Raw genomic sequence first — 27742 nt, 5'->3', positions numbered from 1 at the left:
TCTAGGGTGAGTCACAAATCTCTTAAAGAGAGGAATTGCAATCTTTTATTTGTACCACATATCCTCCATGCAATTTACATGGATTGCTTAATACGCACTTTTAGTTATAGTCATCAACACTAGTACAGTTCTCACATGACGACCAGCTGTCCAACGTATATAAACATAGTGGACATGTGTAGAGCATTTTTTCACGGTTGACTCTCACATCACCAAATAAAAAATGAATTGCGAACAATAGGAATGTTCTTTTAACTTTTAGTGATAGAGGAGTAATCAAGTGTCGTTAAAATCAATTACATCTGTTTGAACAGGATTTTTTAAATTGTCGACCGTTCTCACAAAAATCATTCAGATAAAGTCTTTAATCAACACGGAAACTTGAATGTTTTTAGGTAGTGTTTAAAAGCAAATCCACAATATCATTTTATTTTTTTTATTAGTATGTCAATAAATTGAGTAAATGCGTTTGGCACACAACGTAAAAGCCTTTTACAATTTTTCATGATAGCGTCAAATATTCTTTCAGAGAATATTTTCCTTTGCACTGATAGCTTGTGAAATTGATCATTTAGATTTAATCATTTTTCCAATGTCATAAGATTCCACATGATTTTTTTCTTTATCAAATCAATCAATTTTGTTCTTGATGCTCCCACCACCGATTCCAAACTAAACTAACAAAGCCATGATTCTATTTTGTGCACACTCTCAATGCCTATTTGTTCCCTAGAGAGAGGAGTAAACAATCAACAAAAATATCTAACAAGAAAACATATAACTATAAAACATTTTTTGAGATGAATCAATGAGATGAATCAATCCATTGTCTTCAATGTGCTTCATGAATGCATTCAATCCATGTTGTAGTCTGGATATATGTATTATATTCACTTTTGCTGAGAAACATAATTGTTCTTCCAACTTAAATTTAGTTCAAAGATGTAACATACCTACCAAACATCTCATTGCACTCAAATGTTAGTCGAAAATCCTTTCCAATTTCAACTGCTACATTGGGGGCTCTTGTCTTCATATCATCACTGTCAACTTCTTTGAATTGCAATATTGTAAAACAACTCATTTTTAAAATGTTAGACTGTTTTTTGAACTTGAATCAATGTAAACTAATGAAATGTCTATTTGGAACTGTGATACTAAGTAACTCACCATCAAATTTTTATACCAATGATCACATGATGGTTACCAGATGGGTAGCGTGCGCCTAGCCGCTTGTATCCAAAGGCTCATTTCACAGAAAAATAATACATGGCAAGCATTTCTGGGAATTTCCTTATCGCCAGAAGTTAAGATAGCTCCATATGTGTATAGGGCTGCACTTGTACCAATTAAATGGTTTCACCGAGAAAATTGAGATGTAATGTTTCCGGACAATGTTATGGTTGTCGTAGAAGTATGGCTGGATATAAGGGACTAACAACTCCAATAGCAAATTAGTATGTGTGTATTGGGTGTAATTGAGGGGATACGAGGGGTTAGTAACTCCAATAGTTCATCGGGATAGGGCTGCCTTTAAAGTACCATACCCACACTACTCTTGTGGAGTGGTTTAATTAGAGTTTTAGAGAGTATGAACGATCTTATCTTTTGCACAAATATCTAAAGACGAGATAGTTAAAGCTGGTGATAGCGTTTTGTTGCTCCTCTAACATTCTACCGAGACCAAGCATGACAAAACTCGAGTCGAAGAGTCTGAAAAACAAGTTTTAATGTCCACCCCTTTTTGAACCATCGTGATATTCTATTATGCTTTACAGCAACCAAGCTATACTACTAAATGCAGATACACAAGGGCTGGGAAATCTATCCCTACCAACAAAAGGCTAGGATTTGAACTTGTAAAACAATAAACTTGTGTCAATTATGAAATATCGACAGCCAGCTCTATCAAAGCTTCTACTGATAGTATATCCTTCTGATAGTGACTGTAATTATAGGCTGAATCCATGCAAGGTATAACCTGACATACTATTACATGTAAAAGTTGCAAGGCTTATCATGCAGGAATAGCCAAACAGGACAAGGATCCTGGACGACTTTGCGTTTTTTTTTTTTTTTTTTTTTTGCGTTATAACATTCCAAGAAAGTTTGTTTTCTATCTTGTACTGAATCAAACCTTATTTTGCTCTACTAAATAGCAAGGCGCTCAATTTCGCGTCAGACGCTTGTGTATTTAGTAAAAAATCAGGTTATCTACAATGTAGAACTATGTTTCAACATTGTCGTTGTTGTTTTTTTTACATCCTTAGACAACGGCATTATTTTGCAGAAGTTTTTTTGCACAAATACATATTTTAGACGAACTCTAGTTTCTGAAATTCACTTTTCAAGCCAATGGTACAAAAGGGTAATTATGGGACAGCAAATAAGGGCATTTGCCTTAGCTTATACAACATTTGTCTAAAAGCTGCTCATATATGAAAACACTTAGTATCAATCAATAGTGATTATTTACAACTTCAATTCCCAATTCAACTAAACGTAAGAAGTGTGTAAGCACGCAGAGATCTAGGGACGCATGTAGAAGGGTAAGGGCCTTGGGCCGGCCTTTTCCCCCGATTCCTAAATTTTCTCGAATTTATGGGCACTTCTTTTAGATTATCAAATAAGTTGTTTCGTTTTATTTGAATCAGAAGTGCTCAGAAATTCAAAAAATTTGATATTTCAAGTCATGGCCCTAAGGCCCCCAACAAGCATAAATCCCTGGCGTACACACCAAGATATCCAGGGCATATGAATGTAATTTTGTTGAATTTCTGTGTCACTGCTAGGTAAATCTAAAGAGTAGTTCTCGCATAGCGAAACTATTTTTCTTTTTCAGGTCAAAAGCCGTATTACTTACCAAAGCATTGCAAAATTAGGTCATATCTCACCAAAAGGTTTATATCTTGTAATTTTTCTTTCAACACTAAATCAAAACAAACTTGACATATATGGTTGGAGAGCTCAAGCATTGCAGACTGTTTTACTTTTATGCCGCAGATGTTGTACTGATCGCAAAAAACTTAGGCTATAATGTTTGATAAAAATCAAAGAGTCTGTATTTTGAATCCTAATTTAAAAAAAAAACAAGACAAAACGTCTAGTCAAGTATTAAATTGATAATTATTGAATTTAAGTCCCATCTATGCAGTTAACTACAAATTTCTTCAGCTACTTTTAATATCTGAGTGGCTTAATCAACTTAAATCATTAAATAATGGTTTAAAGGTAGCTTTAAGAGGTAGGAATACTTTGCTAGTTTTTTAAATTCTGGAAAGGATCGAACTTCAGAGCAACAAAGTGGGGAATCTCATGTACTTGTGGAAGCTCTTGTGGGACGTACTAACCAGAATTTAAAAATGAGATTACTATTTCATTGTCCTCAAAGCAAAATTCCAAACCTGAAGATTTCACGTCGGCTCTATCGGAATATATTTATAATTATCCAAATCCTTTTATTTTGTTTGAGAATGTTTCTTTGATTTCTAGGGACCAAGGTTTAAAGCAAATTTACAGAAAAACAATCGAAATTAAAAAATTGGGATTGATTAAATTCAATCACAAATACAGGTTAATTTGGATTGAACTTAATTTATTGAGGTCAAATAAAGTAAATCTCATTTCACCTAAGAGGTTTGACCTCTGTCCACTTGATATGTCAATAAATCTAATGAACCGGAACAGAAAAGGTCAAAGAGATTTGCTTCCGCTGTTGCATTGAAAAAAAAATACGAGCAATAAACTATATGTAATTAGTTTATTGGGTATAAATTGTGTTTGTTTTTATTAATGTCTTATAGTTTTACTCTTGATGATGGACACTGTATATGTGTCCGAAATATCCAGTTAAAATATTTCATATTTATTTCACTGTCAATTAAAAGCTTTCATCCCTATTTTGAACTGTCATATTTTCGTCATGGAAAGGCAGTGTAGTCTTCGAAGTTATCTACAACTTTGAGTGGTTCTAGAATAAACGCCTACACTTCTCCAACCCCTAAGTGGCAATGGTTTGGGGTCCGGGGTGTAATCTGTTTTAAAGATAGTGTATGGGACATTTCACAATTCGCAAAAAATAGCGAATTAACTGAAAAATAATTAAATATAAGGTACAAAATCATGTTTGAAAAAAAATGCCTGATTAAGGACCTGAACCTTTCTGATTCAAAGTTTAAGGCGATAGTAACTGAACTACGGCGGCTGATGATCGAATTCAATCTATTTGCTCTTTTAGGACCAAATTGTATAACTTACAGCCCTTTTCCCAAAGACTATGGAGAGCTATGTCATTACCAAAAGCATAGTTGTTGGACCTTATTCAGCAAATACATTTGTAACTGGCTATTATAGAAAATGAGTTAAATGAAGCTTTATTATAAAGAGTGAGAACATTAAACTATATTCGGCGAAGCTCAACTTTTGCAAACAGGAAGAGGGAGGGGGCACGTCAAGGATTAGTCATTTGGAAATCTGAGATTCAACTATTTGCTCTTCAATGAATTTCTTCCTCTTAAGAACATTCGATATTTTAAAAGTCATTTAGCGAGCCCCAACGTCAGCTGACCATGTTAAAGAGTTCACAGTGAATTCTCCCAGTGGACTAATGAGACTTGTTAAGGGGGCTGGGAGGGGGAGTACATGCGAGGAGTTCTTGTAAATCTTCTGTTGAGGGTTTTGGATCATAACTATTACAATGGTACCGTTATATATTTTCAAGCTTTTCTACTTAAGAAGTGGCACCAAAAGTACAATTTTTGTTTGCTATATGGCACTTACAGATGGTAGAACTGATAAAAAGCACGTAGATATGAGGAATAGACTTTAAATGTGACATTAAACATCTCTCTAAGAAGTTCAGGATGTCCACCAGCCCCAGCTTTTCCACTTGAGACATGGCACCAATAGTGCTATTTTTAGTGCCATTCAACACTCGCACATAATGGATTTTACAGGAAAAACATAAATATGAGCAATATGTTTTATATGAGCTATAAAAAATCTGTGCAATGTTTGGGTAGCCCGCTAGTCCCACCCCTTTATAAATGGCACAAAAAGTGTCATTTAAGTGCCACATGGCACTTTCAGATGGCGGAAATTATAAAAAGTACATAGATATGAGAAATAGATTTTGAATGAGCCATTAAGCATCTCTCTATGATGATCTGGTAAACCGCTAGTCCTGCTAAAAAAAAAAAAAAAAAAAAAAAAAAAAAAAAAAAAAAAAAAAAAGAGAAAAAAGGGAGACAGATCAGTGCTGCCAAAAAAAAGTGATTTTCCTTCTTGTTCAAGGAGAGGGACTGTAGTTTCCCTGTAACAGGTTTTCGACCATGCTGATTCCAATGGTACACTTTTCATTTTGATCTGATGCCATTTTTGAGGGGTTTCAGACTTTTTTTCGAAATCACCATAAATTTCTTTTCGCAATAAACTTTTACTTTTAAGACGAACCGAAATAATAGTTACCATTCCTGAGTCAATGTCAGATGACAATTTTCTTTCATTAGGCAGTTTTTTTTCAAAACGCTGTTTTTAACTTTTGGTTACTACGGGCTGTGGTTCGCTCTTTACTAGATTGCAGCTCCCGCTGCAACCCTGATTCCGCCCTGCAGTGCAAAAAATTCAAGCAATGCATGATTTTGTTTGCACGAAGTGAATTGTTTCCCCATGTAGCTTTAGATTCACTGAACAATGTGGAGCTGTGTTGCCAGGTTGGGCTATTTCGCACCAATAATAATAATAATAATTTATTTACCCTCTATAGCAAAGATTATAAAAATTCTGAAAAAGGAGTAAAAGGGAGAGAGAAAAAAAGGAAAAAACACAGACTGAAAAATACAAAATTAGAAAAATACGACAAACAAAGAAACAAAGAACAAAGAAAAATTAGAACAAAGATATTATAAAAAGAGTAAGAAATACAATTCAACACACTATAACATATCAAACAGTTCGTGGTAACGAACTGTAAGTAAGACTCGATAGCAATAGAAACTGTAAAAACGGAATTTTGATACCATTAGATATATCAAAAGAATCAGCGTAATTTGCCAATTCTAAATATACAAGTTTCATTAAGTTTAGTCTTACCAATTAAAGGCTACGACCCTGAGAAAATTTGCCTGATTTCCCAAAAAATTAGGGGACGTCCCCTAAAAGTATTATAATCTTAATGAAAATAACACCATGAGATTCAGGGTATCAGAAAACCCTACTGTAGTGGTTTCAAGCTCCTATCTGGAAAAATGTGGAATGTTGTATTTTTTGCCAGAAGTAAGATCACGGATGCGTGTTTATCTGTCTGTTTATATATTTTTTTCCCAGGGGTGATCGTATCTCCCAATGGTCCTAAAATATCGGGATAGGGCTCATTTGAATGGAAACTAAAATTTCTAATGCTCTTTTTAAGCGACCAAAAAGATTGAAGGGTACTCCTTCCCACCCCTTTTTTTCCCGAAGTCGTCCAATCAAAATTTTGAGATAGCCATTTTGCTCATCATAGTTGAAAGGCCCGATAACTACGCCTTTGGATATAAAATGAACGCCACAGTCCCAGGGGAAAGATCTTTAATTCATAAAAATTTCCCATTTTTTACACATGATATTTGTTATTGTGGAGTAGGCCTAGATATACATTTTCGGGTGGGGGGCGATTTTTTACTGGGGGCTTTTCCAAGGGGGAATTTTCCATGGGAAGGGAAGTTTCCAGGGGTTTAACTTGTCAGGGGAAACTACATACTTGGGGAATTCGCCAGAATTCCTATACAGAATTCTTTTATAATCTCTTTCTTTCTCTTTTACGTCTCAATTCTGCGCGTGGAGTTGTTAAGGGTAATTGTCCGGAGTAAATTTTCTCCGGGATTGAATAGTCTAGAGGATTTTTCCGTTTGGGGGATTTTTCTGTGGAGGTGGGGCCAGATTTCCTGCCATAACTTAAAAACGATCAGAAATTAAATAAAAAACGAGTTTTTTCAACTGAAAGCAAGGAGCAACACTACAACATAAAACGAACAGAAATTATTACGTCTATGAAGGGGATTGCCCCCTCCTCAAAACCTCGCTCTTTAAGATAAAGTTTGGACTCTGCCCCCAATTATTTAAGAACAACTCTTGAAACACAAGGATCGTTTAATTAGAACAAAAGGAAGCCTTTTTAAAAGTACTAAAAAACTTAAGCATAAAGAGCGAGGTGTTAAAGAAGGGGAAATCTTAAATAAGAGCTATCCTTCTAAATATCCAATTTCATTGAGATCCGATCACCCGTTCGTAAGTTAAAAATACTTCATTTTTTCTAGTTTTCCAGAATTAACCCCCCCCCCCCCCCCAACTACTCCAAAGAGATCGGATCCCTTCCGATTAAGTCAATCATGTATCTAGGACTTGTGCTTATTTTTCCCACCATGTTTCATCCCGATCTCTCCACTCTAAGCGTTTTCCAAGATTTTAGGTTTCCCCCTCCCAACCCCCCCCCCAATATAACCAGATCCGGTCGGGATTTGAAATAAGAGCTCTGAGACACGATATCCTTCTAAATATCAAATTTCATTGAGATCCTATCACCCGTTCGTAAGTTATTCTAGTTTTTCAGAATTAACCCCCCTCCACTACCCCAAAGAGAGCGGATCCGTTCCGGTTATGTCAATCATGTATCTAGGACCTGTGTTTATTTTTCCCACCAAGTTTCAACCCAATCCCTCCACTCCAAGTGTTTTCCAAGATTTTAGATTTCCCCCTCCCAAATCCCTCCCAATGTCACCAGATCCGGTCGGGATTTAAAATAACAGCTCTGAGACACGATATCCTTCCAAACATCAAATTTTATTAAGATCTGATCAACCGTTCGAAGTTAAAAATACTTCAGCCCCCTTTCTCTCCCTTCAGCCCCCCAGATGGTCAAATCCGGAAAATGACTATTTCTAATTTAATTTGGTCCGGTCCCTTATACGCCTGAAAAATTTCATCGTCCTAGCTTACCTGGAAGTGCCTAAAGTAGCAAAACCGGGACCGACAGACAGACCAACTGAATTTGCGATTTCTATATGTCACTTGGTTAATACCAAGTGCCATAAAAAGGAGTAAAGCAGTGATACTTTATAGCACCGTGTTTTAGGCCAAATTGAATGTCAAACACTACTTTTTTGTAGAATTTGGTCAGTACAGGACTGAAAAACACGTAAAAACCCGGTTGAATCTTCACCGAAAAAGGCTTGTCTTCATAATACCTCTAAAAACACCTGCCCTGAGTCTTGGCCTTTAGCTACCCCGGGTTCATTGACCACCTTTTCTTCATGTATATGTGTCATCAAGTGAAAATTTATTCAACAGGTGAGATGATAGACGACGTAAATATTTTAGACATGGTTTATTGAATAGCTGTTTTTTCATTAGAGAAAATATTTTTGATACTGGAATTATGGGAATAACTACTTTGTTGAATTGAATGGCTTTCCCATGGGTTCTTACGCATTATCCCGACACTCAAGAATTTTGATCTATATGATCTAAGAAAAGCCGGTTTGTCTGTCTGCAGTAGGTTATAATTAGCTTAGCCTCATTGAGAATTACGATGTAGATCTATTTTGATCAAATATTTAACGTATAGAAGTGATTAGGTTAGGTATTCAACATAATGTGTTCTGAGTGGCCTTCCTTCCATAATTTTCTGTTTTAGTTTCCACAATTTTTGTTTCTCAAGTATTACAGTTCCATTATATTTTGGTATGTTTCATTAAGATTAACCTAACATAACTTCTTGGGTGGGGTTGGGATAATACGTAACCCTGAATTTTAACAACAGTGGAAGTGGAGAAGAGTGGCTTTTTGCTTAATCTGGTATTTATATATATATATATATATATATATATATATATATATATATATATATATATATATATATACATATATATATATATATATATATATATATATATATATATATATATATATATATATATATATATATATATATATATATATATATATAGTACCGAGAGCTCGTATATAATTTGGGCTATATATTTGCACATTAGGGGGGATATAGCGGGTCTGCATGCAAAATGTGTTAGCTACAGTTATTCTGTATATTATGAAGTGAGAATTGTTTTCTAACTTCAGTTGTCCAAATACTTTACCCTCAACCCTCCCTCTAATGTGCAAATATATAGACCAAATTACATAAGTCCAATGCATTCTGTCACCCGTCACTCGTCTTCGTGGCCCTGAAACCGGTTTTCTCATATCTTTCATTCAGATCAAGAACTTGAGTGTGTTCTGAATAACTAACAAGTACCTCTGTCACTATTATTAGGGTGTAAACCCTCTTAGGGTGTAAACCCTCTTCATATGAATAGTTAGTATTTGTACTTGAAAAGTTTACCTTGCATTAAATTTCAAACACAATCAATATTTACTTACGTAACGTCATCTGATACGAAATTATCCTCAGGTGTCAGGTACAAAACATGTTTCTCTTGGTCATCTAAAACTTGAAGTCGAAACCCACCCTAAAAAAGAGAAGGAAAATGGCAAAAATTTTATTTGCGAGACATACACACAGGTCTTGGAAGGGGATTATAGCCTTTAATATCTCTTCTAATCACAAAATTGCCTCTATTCATGCACCTACAAAATTCTAAAGGCACTATCTGACTTTTTTCTTCGAATTAAGATTCGCAACCCATCCACTCAGGGGCGTCCTATCTCGAAAATTCAAAACCCATCAATTTTTCCTTTTTTAAACAAGCTTTACCAAATGTGGGTAGTTGAGCCAAGGAGAAAACTAAAAATCGGTTCCCTAAAATTCTCTGATTCAGCATGAGATTTAGTTAGGCTAGTTCGTATCTGTATCAAACAGTTCGTGGTAACGAACTGTAGTAAGGAGCGACCCGGCTCAATAGTAGGCGAAACTCTAAAAAACGGAATTTTTATGCTAAAAGATACATCAAAAGAATTGGATTTTCATGCTGATTTTAAATATATAAGTTTAATCAAATTTAGTCTTTGTCATCAAAGGTTACGAGCCTGAGAAAATTTGCCTTATTTTGGAAAATAGGGGGAAACACCCCCTAAAAGTCATAGAATCTTAACGAAAATCATACCATCGCATTCAGCATATCAGAGAACCATATAGCGAAAATTTCAAGCTCCTATCTCCAAAAATGTGGAATTTCGTATTTTTTGCCAGAAGACAGATCACTGGTGCGTGTTTATTTGTTTGTTTTTTTTTTTTTTTGTTTTTTTCCCAGGGGTCATCGTATCGACCAAGTGGTCCTAGGATTTCGCGAGAGGGCTCATCCTAACGGAAATGACGCTCCCACGCTCAATTTTTTTCCCAAAGTCAACGGATCAAAATTTTGAGATAGCCATTTTTGAGAAAACCATAATAACTATGTCTTTGGGGATGACTTAATATTACTATAAAAAAACAAGGAAAAAATAAACATGAAGAAGTTTTTTTAATTGAAAGTAAGGAGTAGCATTAAAACTTGAAACGAACAGAGATTACTACGCATATGAGGGGTTCTAAAAATACTTTAGCATAAAGAGCGAGGTATTTAGGAGAAGATAAATACCTCGCTCTTTATGCTAAAGTATTTTTAGTAATTTAAACTATTTATTCTACGGCCTTTCTGATTCAGGGGTCATTCTTAAAGAATTGGAACAACATTTAAGATTTAGTGTAAAGACCGAGGTATTAACGAGGGGACAAACCCCCTCATATACATAATAAAAATATAAGAATATAAAAGTTTGTTACGTAAGTTAATTCTTAAGTTAGGTATAATTTTTACTAATAAAAACGCTCGTTAAAAATTAAAAGTTCTAGTTGCCTTTTTAAGTAACCGAAAAATTGGAGCGCAACTAGGCCTCCTTCCCCACCCCTTGTTTCTCAAAATCGTCTGATCAAAACTAAGAGAAAGCCATTTAGCCAAAAAAAAGAATTAATATGGAAATTTAATTTTAATAATTTATTTGCGGAAAGCCAAAATCAAACATGCATTAATTCAAAACGTTCAGAAATTAAATAAAAAAACTAGTTTTTTTTAACTGAAAGTAAGGAGCGACATTAAAACTTAAAACGAACAGAAATTACTCCGTATATGAAATGGGTTGTCCCCTCCGCAATACCTCGCTCTTTACGCTAAAGTTTGACTCTTTGCCACAATTCTACTTTTTAAAACAATTAAAAACTCTAGCGTAAAGAGCTAGACGCAAAAATCTAATGATACTTTTTTCCTAGACTTGATCCAAATTTTCCCAATAATTTGAGGAGAAAATTTTATGTGTTGCATGATTTAAGTTTAAAAAAAAAGAGAAAAAACGAAGACGAATGTGTCGGATAACGACAGGTAGAGACAGTACGACCATAAACGTTTAAAAATCACTTTTCAATACATAATTCTCTGTTGATCTTTTTTTTTTACTTTCTAACAGTTCATTACCACGAACTGTAGGTAAGGAACGAATCGTTCTGACAGTAACCAAAACTCTAAACAAAGGTAGTTTGATGATATATTTGGATAAAAATGTCGATTTCTGGGTAATGCTGGAAGATTCTCTTAGTACTTAGACAATGCTTGACTCTTGACCATCTCCCAAAAGCTGAAATGATGTTTCACTTAATATTTAATTTTTACTCCTCAAGCATATTCTAAAAAATTTAAGAACTACTTATCCTAGAGAAGGAACAATTGGAAAAGGGTATTTCCCAAAGGCAAGGCAAACAAGGTTAGTGGTTGCTCAGCTGGTGTCAATGGCGGTCTACACCAGTGCCCACCAGGTGATTAGGGCAAAGAAAGAACTACTTTTCAATTCAGGTTTATTCACTGGAAACTAGGGAATAATGAGTCAGTAAATTCATTACAATTCATCAAGATTCAGTGAAATAAAGAGAGAGAGAGAGAGAGAGAGAGAGAGAGAGAGAGAGAGAGAGAGAGAGAGAGAGAGGAGAGAGAGAGAGAGAGAGAGAGAGAGAGAGAGAGAGAGAGAGAGAGAGAGAGAGAGAGAGAGAGATGATTCGTAATAATACTGTCGAAATGGATCAAAATAAAGACGTACCTGATGTGGATAGGCCAGATGCCATGTAACATTGAACGAAGAACCAGCTAATAGAGACGTTCTTACATTTCCTAGAAGTAATAGTAAGTTATAGGGTGACAGATTATTCAACTGAAATTAAAACACAGTTAGCGCTTATAAGAAGATTTGAAACTTCTACTGCCTGTTATGTTTTAAGCTAGTTGCATGCAACTAAATATTAAAAGCAGGCCATGTAACATCTGGGAGTGAAGGCTAACAAAAATAATTTCAGCCTCAAATATAAAACCTGATACATTTTAATGGAAACAATCAACATTTTATGTCCCTCCCCCCTCAGTCCTTGAGGACTGGGGTTCGAGTCTGGTGTCGTTGGCCATTTGGTTGAAACGGGGGTCAGTGATGTCACTCTGTAAGCTAAGCCAGAGCCGAAATAGCTCTAAATAGGCGCCTGGAGAAATCTAGGGAAGGTAAACAGGAAGGGCGTGCAAAAGCACAGGATAACTGGCCCCCAGCCTCCATAGAATTTCCGGGCTGAAGGGTCATGAAATGAAGATCAGCACCACCGGTAGGGACTACAAAGTCCTATACCGTATTTTTTACCTTTACCCCCTTAGTATTAGTTTGCCTACCTCTGTAAGGTAGACCAGAGGAATCCTAATGTCCTCAGGGGAACGAGTCGAAGATGAACGAAAAGAGCAAGACAAGAGAAAAACAACGCGAAGATTTACCTCAATCAAACAAGGTGCTGATTAAAACCAAGAAATAGAAACATCAAGAAATCAAAAAAGTGGGACAAAAACAAGAATAGGGTGAAAAAAAAACAATGCATGTTTTTTATTTTGATATTTATCTTGGCTTTAACCATTTGTAGCTTCTTTCCTTATTCCGCTTTTGTCGCTGCTATCGCATTCATATTTTAATATAGTTTGCAGTTCTTTAGGTTGGAGGGTTTGCAAAATCTAGCTTTCTTACAAAATTCAAGTCTCTCCCAAAATGAGTGGTTGTGATGCACCTTTGATTGTATACTTTCTTTATGGGGTTTTCGAAAGCGGCTAGACTTTATTTAAATTTTAATGGTAGGTTATTGCTTGCTTTGGAACTTATCATATTTCTTAACCTTGAATAAATTACTTTAATTTGATTAGAAACGAAAGTTTGACGAATTAATTAAAGTTTTTTTTAGATTTTGTAATAAAAAAAAATCCTAAATAGGCCTGCTAGTTACAGTAACAAAAAAAAGCTCATGCAATGTGGTTCGATTCTCTTCGGCATGCACATCACATAAGCGTATCTTAGCAAACTAGGATGGCCTCAAGTCGCGCAATGAAATAATTTTTGGGGGTTACTAACCCCATATGGTTACTAACCACTGGTTAGGGTAGCCATTTAGAGTGGTTAGAGTGGTCTCCTTCCACCCTAGGGTGGTGCCTATTGTCAGCAAACATCTTTCTACTAGTTGAGGTAAATTTTGTGGATTGATTCAACTTTTTTAGCTGAACATGCATCAGCGTTACAAATGCTACAAAAAGGAAGCAAATTTCAGGATACACGGAAAATTCAACGAAACAAGGGTGATACAAATCAACCCAAACAGAATTCAAATCATCTAAACTTAAAAAAATAACAAAATTAAACCCCAGCAAATATCTGCCCAAAAATTTAAATCGGGCAAAACTCAACCCTAAAAAATATAAGTAAAAAGGTGGCCTAAAGACTAGACTGGCTATATATACCCTGGCTGACTTAGCTAGCTGAATTTTCCATTGGTTGAAAATACTATTGTTTTAGTTGCCTGAATTAAATTTTTTATTTGTATTATTTTTTTTATTTTTTTTTGCAAAATGCGGTATATTACCGGTGGGACCAACTCACAAAAATGTTGAGGGTAAAGGGGGGTGTGAAACTTCTTTTTTTTTAACATAGGAAGAGGCATTTTTGGGTTTCTTTCAATATATCCATACAAATACCGAAAACTGCATTTTTCATTGAAAATACGAGTGAAAAAGGTATTTTCAGAATCTATGGGGCAAACGTCCCCATATCACTCTAACTAGCACCCCTGTATGTTACACATTACGATTTTTACAGATTAGTAACAAAAATGAAAATATGTTTCGAGTCTTTCAATGGTTATTGACGAACAGTTTGTACAAGAAAGGCATTTATACAGCCTTCAATATACGAAAAGCATTTTTGCATGAAAAGCTCAAAATTCCAACTGTTTCTGCACTTTAGAAACGGAAATATAAAGCATTTTGGAGATAACAGAAACTTCTAATATAATGCCCCATATATGAACGCGAATTAGACCAATCGACCCAGCGTTCTTGGTCTTAAAAGAAAGGTGATAAATGCCCCATGCAATAGTCGGCCTAACACACACTCTGAATGCACACTATATATCCCAAGAATTTAATTTTATACACATTCTTTTCTAAGAATTCCAACGGGCCGTAAAAGTCCTAGCAGGCCACTTCTGCCTTCCAGGATTTATCCAAAAACCTCAGAATAAACACGATTGACCTTCTTAATTTAATGATAACATTACAGACTGAAGCACATTCCCATAGTTCACCTGATTATGAGCCTGATTATATATATATATATATATATATATATATATATATAAAATCAACCGACTTTACAAAAATATATGCACAGCAGTGGTTTTAATAAGCAGGTTAATTTATTAAAATAGAAAACCGATGACACAAGTATAACTTATTCAGCACTCGAAGCGATGAAAATTTACTGAAGCGATTATAGTGCACTGCAAACTAATAGCTATTGCCACAAAGACGCCTTGAAAATTCATGCCAAATATACTAATGAAGAAGCTGAACTAATTTCAAATAAATTTCATCCAATGTAAAGTTCATCCCCCCCCCCGTCAAACTCTCTCCTGACAGTTCCTCGTCGAGGATACCCCTCCCTGTAAAACTCTTTGTGGACGATTCAGCCTGAAAAATTATCCTTAGCATTCTTTCATTTGAATAAGACTTTAGTCTCTAATCGATTTCTCGATCACTCCAGAAATGCCGCCTTCTGTGGATATTATTTCCCGAAAATCAAAACACTCGGAAAAAGGCCCTGGATAATTCTTTGGGAACATCTCCAAATGAAAAATTTGGCAAAGAGAATGTAAGACAATTAAAGAGAAGGCAACGGCTTGATTTCTGTAGGAAGCAAATTACTTAGCATGATGATACTTACTAGACTAGGAGATGCTGTAGATAAAGTTTTAAAAGAAGAAAGAGGTCGTTTTGGAAAGTGAAGAGGATGCATCGACCTAAGTTTCACTCTTTTATTAATAATTGAGAAAATTCTGTTTTATCAGACCCCTTTTGTCCTCTGTTGTAAATTGCGAACAAGCATTTGATTTAACCAATAGAAAACCTTTAGTGAAGGTCCTATCCTTGTATACCAAACCACATAAGTAAATTAGAATGACTAGTGCTATGTACGACAGCGATTTTGCTGCGGTTAAGGTAGGAAGTGAAGCTTGTAGCAGGTTTGGTTTTCGACCAGGTGTTGAGCAGGGTTGCGTTCTATCCCCATTATTCTGATTTGTCCTAAGGAACACGGCAGAAATTATGAGAGAACATGGAATCACACGGGAAGCGAAAATCTCCTAGACTTGGATTATGCAGATGATTCGAGTGTCTTAGATGAAAAAGATAGCAAAATGAAGGGATTTTCGGAGGTTTGTGAGTTCAGGATGGAAGAATAGGTTTGAAAATTAACGTTAAGAAGCCTATTTCGCTTAAACTAGGAATAAATGAAGATGAAAATGTGGTGTCGGGTCATGAAAAGATTGATCAAGCGGATAGCTTCATCTACCTGGGTAGTATTATTAGTAAAGATGGTGGATGAAATGATGATTTGAAAAGTGGAATAACCAAGGCCTAGGTGTTTTCTTAAAGTTGAAAAAAAAAATCGGAAGAATAGAAATATAATGCGGAGAACTAAAATAAGAATACTGGAAGCTAGAGTAATAGCATTGGTCAAGCCGTGTTCTGAAAAATGGGTGCTTCAAAAGGCAGGAAACGGTTTGTTAAATGTTTTCCAGAGGAATTCTCTAAGGTTTTAGGTAATCGGTACCCGTTTGACGGACCAGATGTATAACAATAAGCTCCACAAGAAATGTTGTTCCATGACACTATCTAGGGTAATAACAAAAGAAAGCTCGAAATGGCTAGGGCACATTTCACGTTTGAAGGATGACAGATTGCCAAAAATTGTGCTTTTTGGCCCGCCATCAGGGACCGATTGAAAAGCAAGTAGTCTTCTAATGGGGATGGAAAGGGTCGTAAGGATGGATTTGGGGAAATCCAAACTTCCTTTGAGGGGATGAAGAGTGAAGCTTTAAGTAAAACTGGGGTAGAGAAGGAGCGTGCACAGTTTTGTCAGCCTCAGTCGGTTTGATCCTACAGTGAGTTGTTAGTATTATTAGCGGTATCCATCGTGAATTATTTTAAGACCTATTTTATCCAGAAATTACGAGACATAATTTATTCTCTTATTTTTTACCATTCGATATGCCCTAGTATTAGATATGTAATCAGCCCAAAAAACGTCTAAAGTCACCTCTAATCTCAACGATAAGTCGAAATTCAATATGTATAAGCTCCAAAACATGTCTAAATTCAGTAATATGTATAATCTTATGTAATGGCATGTTTAATTCAGTTTATAATCTTCTGGTTTTACTTTCTTCTTGCGTTAGACAAGCGAATACCCAAAATAGCGAAGACGGTTGCAATCGTACCTCCCAAGAAAAAAGGGTAAAAAAAATTCCACTAATACTAGATTGAAGGATCCACCTCCCTAACAATCAAATAATCATGGCATGACTGTTATACTCATGTAAAATCCTCTGATTCCTTCCCCCTTAGGGTCATGCCCGAGTAAACCTATGGGTGATATAGCTTAATAAATTTTAGTAACAAAGAGGCCGAAACAAAATCAATTTTTGTTTGTTAATCAACATGGTATAAAACTGTTATTTACGCCTGGGAACAAGCACGCAACGTAGTTCCCATGATCCAATTAAAAAAAAAGAAACAAACAATATCACAGCTAAGTAGACATCAAGAAATTATGTCATTAAAAATGACAAGTTAACATCCCTGAAAAGAGCCTAAACGAAGGTAAACGGTTATTTCTTTCCTTTTTTTGATCCTGGGTCACATCTAAGTATTTTGTTATCATTTTTTGTAAGTGCTTTTTTGTACCTCCATAAAAATAAAATTCTTATCCCCTAGAACCATTCAAGGGGGAGGCACCGGATCAGCTACCCAGCGTGCCTCAGCTTTGGGGCGCCGCGGCAGGGGGTTTACCCACTTTGATTAAAATTTCACGTTGATTCGGCTTTTTTGGCTTTTTATATGAGTCGGGAGTGGGGCTACTGCAATTAATTTCACCCTGGATCTCACCAACCCTAGGAACGTTGCTGCCCCCCATCAGTTTTCGTGAGTCGGACCCCGTGATTTTTGACTCCTATGTTTGAATCCTATGCTGTCTAAAAGCACAATTTACGCCATTTGGATGATTATCGTTGTCAAATCTTATTTCTTGGAAAAATTGTAATATATTTTGGGAAGTCCACACAAAATGGCTGAAAACCGACTATTTGTTCCTAATCCATAAAATTCAAACTTTTAGCTATGTCGTGTCACTAAATTTCAAGGAATAAGTTGGATGTCGCAAATATGACATTTCCTAGCTGTCGTCCCAATGGCATGAAATATCCATTCCATATCATACTGTAGTATTTGAAGGGGGTTTCCCCACATTTTATGGGGAAATTACGTTAGAGAATTATGAGAATCAAATAAGAACAATGAGAACAGATATATCGAGGTACGAATAAGTGAACCCCAATCTAGCCAGAATTTTCAGCTTAAGAGGGTAGGCTAAACTAAGAGGGTTGCCAAGTTAGGGTAGGCCTAACTTGGCGAAAAATATAAATACTGCCTTTTCAGTTATCACGGGTATGCTGGCTCGGAGAGCTTCAGTCAATTTGCCACAGGAACGATAGCAATTTTTGAAATGTTAAGGACACAAGGGTATACAGAACAAAGGATACAATTATGGTACCTATAGTTCCAAATTTCCAGTATGTTTACAAGTTCAAAAAGGTGATATATCTTATTTTGTGGAGCAAAAAAATTCCAGAGAATTAGGAAAACCAACTAAAATGGCTTTCACGCTACGTACGTAATTTTTGATACGGAGTGGTTATGATACGTAAGCATAAAATTAACATTTATACAAGTCGTTCCACACTAGCAAAAGGGAACATTCGTAAAACCATCAGAACTATTGTCTAAAACCATCACAATCATCGTAAGCAGACTATTAAAAAATTAAAAATGTGGAATGGAGATGAAGATTCAAGCTCTGATCAAGCATGAAGGGCTTTCTAGGAAGTGTATTAATTTGTTTTAAAATCTACTAATTATTCATCCAAAAATTGGAGTTTTTTGCTGCTATACTAACTTTTCCATAACATAGCATAAATTTTCGTAACGTAAAATTTAAAATATATCTTGGATCTACTTAAGGTCCATTAAGAATAAGATTTTACCGAGATTTAGCAAACGCTAAGTTTGAGAATCAATTGAAGCCAAGCCCGTCCACAATAAAGATTTAGCTAGCCTTCAAAACTGGATTGAGCCAAAAGCTAAGTTCAATCGATTTCAACTTAGTTTAAGCCAATCAGAGTTTGTCATGAACTTTTCTGATTGGCTAATACCCAACCTTTATCCAGATAGAGAAAAAAACTACAAACATGGCGCAGCGGGATTAATCTCAGTTTAGTAATACGGGAGTTAAAACTCGGCTGTAGCAACATATCAACATATCATATCAATATATCAACATGTATCAATACGTCAATATATCAACATATCATATGCAGGGCTCAAAATTTGACACCGGTGACGAGATTAACCGAAATCATCTCCATATTAATCCGAACAAGAAGAAGATTAACAAAGTGGAATAAGAAAGAAGTGAAATGTTGGGAGGAGCTACCTGAGCTCGTCGGAGCTAAAAAAAAATTTATGACAAGAGAACAATGACTATATGAGATCCAAGATAAAGACACATGGGGTAGTTACGGCATTAGTTGTTTTCATCGTAAAATTATCCGTTGCGAATGGTAAAATCTGATCACAAGCATTAGCTAATGCTGGGTTTTGGAACAGGCTGAATTTCGGTGTGAGTAAACTCTCACTGTGAGTGGGCCTTAAGCACTGCCTGCGGAGAGGACAGGGTTAGAATTACGTAATATAAAGTTCTAAGTTACTTTAGTATAAAGGGTTCTAGCGGCGTGATGTGAAAGAACCATAATATACGTGAAAATGGTTATAGAATAATATATGTGAAACCCAATCTAACCAGGATTTTGATTTTAAAGGGTAGGCTGGAATCCGAACTTGACAAAAAAAAAGTACAATAATGCCCTCAGAATTATCACCGGTGCTTGAGTAGAATTTTGAGCTTCAGTCAATTTGTCACAGGAAGCACATTAGCCTAACTTCATACATTTGAATTAATTTTAGGAGTGTCGCGCTCTACAGGTTAAAGTCAAATGATGATCTTGCATTACGCAGACTGTGGGATAAAAGAATACGTAGGTTGACAAACCAAAACCAAATAATTTATATTATATACAAAACAAGAAACAGCACGATAACTCATTATTTTTAAACATTGGAGACATTTTTTCTCCAACACCAAGCTCTTCTTTTATGAGTCATCGGTTTCATATTTGCTCTCAGTGCTGACAATTTGAGCTGGTAAAATATGAGTTATGCTAATAAAAAAAATAGCCCAATAGGAAAAACTAAGCTAGAAATACACCAAATAAAAATGGTATGTAGGCTCGTATAATCTAAGGCTAGTATAGGTTAGTAAGCTAGTGTGGTTAGGGCAGTTACTACCTAAGAAGACCTTCAACTACAGCTTGTGTTAAGCTGAGACCACCAGGGGGAACATAAAACGATTTTTCCAATGAAGCCAGAGAGCCCCAAAATGAGTTGGCACGTCTGCAAGCACCCCTCTTAAAAGCCGGAAAATTTTATGATTTTCTCTGTTTTTTCTATATATTTCGGGTAATTTTCTAGTTTTTCACATTTTTTCGAAATTGACTCTAAACATTGAGCACCTTCCGTCAAATATTCCCGCATTTTTGTCAGGGGAGAGGACTCCCTTAAATATTCCTCCAGGTGTACCTATTAAATAAACTTCCTGCAAAATATGACATTGGCCTTTAGTTATTACTATTTTTTCACTGAATTACATTTACATTTTTTTTTTATAAATCAGGTTCATGCAATATCACAAATACAAATACTACTATTTGATAGCCATATAAAATCCTGTTTTCGGAAATACAGCCTATAGACTGATTGCAGTTACTAAGAACTCCCATAACTTATCACTATGCATGGTTGAATATATCATTTGACAAAGATTGATTCAGCCCATAAAATTTATGCCATATGAGGTAAACAACTAGGATAATAATAGCCCACCGAGCAGCCCAAGACTTTGCTTATGCGGAGAGGGCAAAATCCTAATTAATATTTTGAAAATGGAATACCTAAGGGTATCTTAAGATAGAACAAAACAATCATTTATTAGCCATTTTGTGAAGGGTTCAAAGGTATAATGTATGATAGACAGTAGATATGTGTAGGCTTTAACTGGATTTTTGTATCAAGCATGGGGTCGAAAAACAGAATATTTTTCAGACATAGGTGGACATAGTTATATTCTTAAGAAAAAGGAGAAGGGTTATTAGAAGAGTTTTTTATGGAGGAGGGGATGAATTCGGCAAAATGACATTTATGGGCACTATTTTATGCATTTTTATTCAATTTCTTTCCAGGAGGTGGGGTTCTTTGGGCTAATTGGGAAGGGTTTCCTTCTAAATATGTGCCCATGTGTTTTGTAGGCGCATAATGATATACTCATCAAGACCAATCTTTGTGAAATTCGCTTCTCGACTGCGGTAATTTCATGAACAGTATTTACGCGGTGCTGCTAATTGGTGGTAGGGGAGCAGGGGGCACTTCCCCCCTAGTTTTTATCCCGATAGATATCTAAAATATCTTATTTGGTATTTTTATTGAAATATACACTTTTTGGTATCAGTTTTGTACAAGGAAAGGTTTTAAGCGGCATTTAAGATACAATAGACCCAATTCTGATGCAAAAAAAAACGAGATGCTAACTATATCTATAGTTACTATATCAAAATAAAATATCACTATAATCACTATAAAATATCCCTGTTTCATATCACTATAAAATACGACACAATGTATTTTAGACAAAATGAGCCTCGTAATTATTTTGAGGCCCAAATAATATGTAGGAAAGGGGACTCGATCAGTACTGCGTACTCTTTGAGTTACTGGAGTCCTTTCATCCCCCTTCCCTCCTATACCCCAATAATTTTTAAAAGAATCACGGACTAACCTTTCGGCATTCCACAGGGAGGAAGTGTTCTTCCATTATCCAAAAAATCGAGATCATATTTCCTAGCAGGAGGGAAAGTCAAAGACACATGCCCATAGCTTCGGAATACACATATAAGCAAAATAAATATAATTTTAGCACTCATCTTTGAATAGTCCCTGTCCCTATTTAAGTCATAACGTGTTTTCAACAGGAGTTTTCACTTTAGCAATCACGTCATTTCCTTTCTAGGGGGAAATGTCCTTAGGGTAGATTAGTCCATTGGCAGACAACTTTGAAATTCAACTTTTCTTGTCGATGCGTCCTGAAGAAAAAAAGATTTTTTATTAAATGGTCAAAATTATATCAACAAATTTGTATTATCAACACATTAGAACAACTAGAAGGTGGTCTTAGGGCGCTTTAATACCACTAGTTTATTTTTCTGACGGACTTTAGCAGGGCAACCACATTATCCCTTATTTCTGGAGATAAAAATGGCCCCACCTTTTAAAAACCACGTTAAAAAATCGTTTGAAAAATTAATACCAAGCAAAAATTTTGATAAAACCGGAAGCATAAATTTTGGAGAGACAAATAACCCCATCTTTAAAAATATTTAATGTGTTGGTGTGAGAACTATTAAGACAGTAAAAATACCGAAATGTGTTTAAGTCATTTAACAAGTATACCCTCTGTACAACTCCTCCCACGATCTTTTCATAAATGAGTGCGACTGAGATGAGGTCCAGAATAAATGGCTTTATGTCACTGTTTTTTTAAGTTTCCAGGGAATATGCTTCGGACCAACCCTAGCGAGATCCTCTCTTTCCCTGTAGTCAACCCCTTTGTACAGGTATGGTATAAAGACATTTTTTTTTTTTTTTTTTGCTGGAACTTCTCCCGTTGAAGACCAGCTATGAACTTCCGAAATGAAATTACAAGTAATTGGTACTTAAGGGTTGGTGAATTCAAGTAGTTCATTGCCAGTACTCAACTGGATTATTTGCTATTCAGTTTTGGTACTCCCGTACAATCCAAAATGCACTCGAGAAATTTGCTTAATGGAAGATTTCTGAAAACCGGTTTCATAGCGACAAATACAAATGACGGGCGACAGAACGCATTGGACTTGTATAGTTTAGGCCATATATTTGCACATTAGGGTAGGTGGGGTTAAGATTACGTTAGGTTAAGTTACTTTACCCTCACCTCTAATGTGGAAATATATAGCCCAAATTATGTTATTATATAAACTAAAGTATTATATTTTCATCATGTTTTGGTATGTTTCATTAGGATTAACCTAGCTTCACTTCTCGAGTGTGTTCTGGATTGTACGGGAGAGCCGAAATTTTTACTAGTAAGGGAATATTATTAAAACCCAGAGGGTCACCGATTTTGAGCGGCACGCGTAGTGCTCGAGATGTACACCAGGGTCTGGAAAGAGGGCGACTTCTTGTTAAAAGTGTTACAAATTAAAAGAGAAACCACAAAATTAATGACTGGAATGCCAGTTTAAAAAGGCACAAAGTTGTATACAAATCAAGGTAAAATAGGTTGAGCCCTTACAAACATATACATCATTAGCTGGAAAACAAAACACCTAAATTAAATTTGTTTCACGGAAGGAACCTTGAAACAAAACGGAAACTATAGCAGTTGGAAAACCCCGGCGCAATGACTGTCAATAAGTACAGGAACAGATATTACCATTAGCTGAAAATTAACAACGCCATCCCGCTCACTTATGAAGGTCCTGACATACGTGACTTACACTTTCAAAAAGCAATCTACAGCCAAATTAGAGCTCAAAAAGGTACCTCCGAGTACTGGCAGATCCAAGAGGGACCCCCGCCTCTCAAGATTTTTTCTGGCACCCTCATTCCGTGTGTTTTCCTGTTTTCACTATTTTTTTTAAATAAACTTTTGGTATACCAAACTTTTCAATTTGGTCAGTTATTGGTGCTCTTGACACACTGCCTCCTCTCCCCCCAAAATTTTCTCTAGATTTGCCTTTGTCTCCAAGTTGTTATGTTCGCCCTCCGCCAACCAGAACACTGACCCCTCAAAAGTACGAGTTTCTTTGCTTCGTTAAAAAAAAACTATTGAGAACAGCGGCATCAATGGGGGAGGGGTCGCTTGCAAGTTCCATCCCAGCCCCCATCCCCTAATGAGGTCGAATTTAACTCTAAGTTATTTAAAGAGTTTGATAATTTTATTCTCTGTACATTGCTTTACTTGGCATTGTAAATCAACTGCTGATGAGAAATAAGCTTTAAAAATGGTAAATATTTAATGATAGGCTAATTTTGAAGGTAATTTGCAGAACACATAAGAGCGGTATCATTGGATTCATTATTCTATGCTCTTCTCAAATATCATGGGCGCGTTTCTGACAATGCACCAAATCCTCCCCCTGATGTCAAAAATATAGCCCTAATAATATATGTTTCTCCGGTAATTGGAACTCGTGATAAAGGCCTATCAGATTATTTGTTAAAACGGGTTTCAGCCGTCTATGGCAAACCCACAAATAAGAAATTTTTTTATAAATAGACTGAGACTTCCCATTAGGGCGAAGGAGGCTGGGACATAAATATAACAGCAGCAATTATAAACGGAGAAAGCCTTGTAATTATATTACAGTTAATATTATCGACTTACCAATAAAGTGAACATACCACTTGATGCCCTTTTTATACTCTTTACGAAAATAATAATCGCTTCTATCGAAGATTCAAATTTAAGCACATTTTGAGCTCTAAAAATGACGAATTTTCAATTAAAGTGTTAGTTATCGGTCGTTTTCGACAAATAATGCCACGTTTTCTCAGCGCTGTTTTCTCGATTGTTTTCGACAAAATAATGCTACATTTTCTCAGTCCCAAAATTATTTATAGTTGTGTTAGGTCAAAAAGTGATTAAATTTGAATTTACGATAGAAGCGATTATTATATTCGTAAAGAGTATAAAAAAAGGCATTGAGTGGTATGTTCACTTTATCGATAAGTCAATAATATGAACTGTGATATATTTACCAAAAACCTCCGTCCAGAAAACCATATATAAATTATACCTTAAACTAACAAACAAATACAAAGTAGAAACAACAGGGAGAATCTTTTCAAGACAGTGGAAATCAGTTCTGTGAATATTTCGACCCTATGTCCAAGGGCCGTCATCAGCACAATACGAGAACAAGAGAGAAAATATGTATGCATAAATAAACTTACATTAAATTGTGAGAATTAAAACTAAATAATGTTTTTCAAAACTTTTTTAAAAACAGCCTTAGCATCCTTACTTCAACGAAGTTCAACCAGGACTGACAAAAAGAATGAAGTGAGAATATAAATTCATTCAAACTAAAGAGAACAAAGTGATTGAATGCAATTTCTCAGGGCCAACCTTGCTTTTTAGCAGCCTGTCTCAAAGGCATTTTCGTAACTGGTTCAATACTATTGTAAATCGGTTTAGTAAAATATTTCGTTAGATCATTTTTAATTAAATTTGAGTATAAAGAATTTAGTGAGCATTCCCCTAAGTCCCTGTTCAAAGAAATATTATTATTTATTTTGAGATTAATTTCGATTGATTCTCGAACCACCTGTTTTATCCCCAAATCATTACTGATGAGTGAAGATTTATCAAAAAGTATCATGTGGGACGGATTATTAAGTATATGCCAAACTAAAGCAGAATCAAAGGAGTTGTTGGAACTATTTGAAATTAATGACTTGTCTATGTCTTTTTTATGCTATTGTAACCGTTTCTCTAGATTCTGATGGGTCCTGCCGACAGAGTATTTTCCACAATCACAGGGTATTTGATAGACCCCTCTTTGGCGAGTAGCTGGGGTCTTATCTTTACCAGAATTTAAGAAATTAATGATTTTAAATTATTAGTAAAAACTACGTACAGATTATTTTTTGTGCAAATATTTTTGGGATATACGGAAGATAGACAATATTTGAGGGTTTATCAGTAGCCTCACATTGTGAAATATCTTCTTCGATTTTACAAGAATGTCTTTTTATTCTACGGTTAATTATTTTATTGACAAAGGGAATGGGGTATCCATTACCAAAAAGAATATCTCTGATAAAGTTTATTTCTGCATTTATATATGAATTGGAGCAAATATTCAGAGCACGATCAATGAGGGAAGTTACAACTGCTCTTTTAACTTGTGGGGGGTGATTTGAATTAAAGTTAAGATATCTATTGTTTTGTCTTGGCTTTCGATAGATAGTAAAATCCAGTTTATCAGCATTACGAACAATTAACACATCTAAAAACGGTAGTTTATTTTCAATTTCAACTTCTAGGGTGAACTGCAAATTTCGGTCATAAGTGGTAAGATGATCTAAGAAGCCCCGAAGTTCAGCTTCCCCATAATTCCAAAGTGAAATTACGTCATCCTTATAACGACCCCAATAGACGTGTTTTAAAAAATAAGAATTTAATACCCAATTTTCAAGGTTCTCGACATAAATATTTACCAGTAGCCCGGATAAAGGTGCCCCCATGGGTAACCCATTTTTTTGTTGATAAAAAGAATCGCGAAATTGAAAATACATAGAAAACCTATTACAAATTTTAACCAGTCATTAAGACTTCACAATCAATTCCTGTCACTGAAACCTCGATTAAGTGGTATTTTTCTTCTATTTTGTTTTTTAATGATTCCTCAAAAATAGTCACATCTATATTTGTATACATGGAAACAATGTTAAAACTACTAACTGCCTGTTTATCTATTTTTGGTAAACCGTAGAGTTTAGGACAGAAACTACCACGGGGAAAAAATTATTGTATAATTGTGGGATGATTTTACCATTTTATTTTAGCTGCCTTAATTCATTTATAATATTATTAGCAACCTGATCAGTAGGATCATGAGTTATTGTTTGTTATTATAATAACTGCTTTAGTTATTATAATAGAAGTGTTTTTTTAAAGTTTTAAAACATTATTTAGTTTCAATTCTCACAATTTAATGTAAATTTATTTATATATACATATTTTCTCTCTTGTTCTCGCATTGTGCTGAAGACGGCCCTTGGACATAGGGCCGAAATATTCACAGAACTGATTTCCACTGTCTTGAAAAGATTTTGCCTATTGTTTCTACTTTGTATTTGTTTGTTATGGAAAGACAGTGTGGTCTTCGTCGCTATTTTTTATACCTTAAACTGTTGTCAAATACATACAAAGGAAAATTCTATGGTAAATGAAATTAATATTATTTATCCTCATATATCGTCGTGTCACTTTTTCTTCACTGTAGACTATCAACTAACTATGTTGATGTTTAGTTAATTCTTGCGCGGTTCGTTTCTCCAGAGGTAAAACGCCGTTGGGCGTGCGTTTATTATTGTCTTGGCATGTGGCTTACTCACTGCTGGAAGAATCGGTCTAAAATAGGTCTCCGTTTCCTGGCTAAAAATAGCAAATAAGTTTGATTTATGAATTTTTGAAAAGCCAATGAGTATGCCTGACATCATATTAATTGCTTTGATTTTTTTTTATTTACTAGTTAAACTATTTGAACACGGTTTAAAGGGAGATTTTTGCGCATAGGCTACCGAAACAAATTAGATAAGGCCTAACTGTTGATTGACACACGTGCAATATTCACTTTTCATGGCAATTTAGTTGCCAACATCAACAATTTCACTCGCTTGTCAAGCAATTTATTGAATTAAATAAAAAAATCATTATGCAACTACGCACTTCTTCGGTAGTTTTCAAAATTCGACAGAAAAATAAATAGAAATCAATGCCTTTTCCAGGATTTTAGTTCGAGGAAGGGGGAGAGAAAAAAATTTATAAAACGTGCCAAAAATTTGTTTATATACATTTTTGTTCCATTTTTACAAGCTGCACAAAAATAATGGCGGGGGGGTTAACCGGGTACCCCCCACTCCCCGGGATACGGCCTTGGTCATAGTGGAAGTTATAATTGTTCACTGACGCAATAAACGAATCTTGTGTATAGCAGCAATTTTGTTATGCATCAATATAGAGTTATGCCCGAGCCAGATTATAGCCACAATTCCCTATCAAATCTGAAATACGCAAGGCTATTCTGCTAATTATGTATCCTGTTCGAAAATTTCTCGATTTGAACTATGTTCCAACTCTGCATCACCAAATTTATGATTGACCAATCAGAATTGTTTTATGACCTAATTGAAGATAACCGATGGTTGCTTAGAATGACAGT

General features: G+C 35.4%; 1 protein-coding gene across 2 annotated transcripts in view; it reads right to left on the bottom strand.

Annotated features, from left to right (window-relative positions):
• The window catches only part of LOC136035028 (uncharacterized), a 121928-nt gene extending 95105 nt beyond the window's left edge, over window positions 1-26823 (bottom strand). The window contains exons 1-4 of one of the 2 annotated variants that reach the window (XM_065716620.1): window positions 26727-26823; window positions 21532-21835; window positions 12058-12128; window positions 9415-9503 (exon numbers count right to left, since the gene is read on the bottom strand). In XM_065716620.1, coding sequence (XP_065572692.1) covers window positions 9415-9503; window positions 12058-12128; window positions 21532-21676 — 305 coding nt within the window. In that variant the 5' untranslated portion in view covers window positions 21677-21835; window positions 26727-26823. Of the gene's footprint in view, window positions 1-9414; window positions 9504-12057; window positions 12129-21531; window positions 21836-26702 lie in introns of both variants that reach the window. The other variant, XM_065716619.1, reaches the window with a different exon arrangement.
• Between the last annotated feature and the right edge of the window lie 919 nt (window positions 26824-27742).

Source organism: Artemia franciscana, chromosome 13 (genome assembly GCF_032884065.1).
Source record: "Artemia franciscana chromosome 13, ASM3288406v1, whole genome shotgun sequence".
In the NCBI taxonomy this organism is placed as follows: Eukaryota; Metazoa; Arthropoda; class Branchiopoda; order Anostraca; family Artemiidae; genus Artemia; species Artemia franciscana.
Note: the sequence above shows the minus strand (reverse complement) of the source record. Positions and strands in the feature narration are given on the sequence as shown.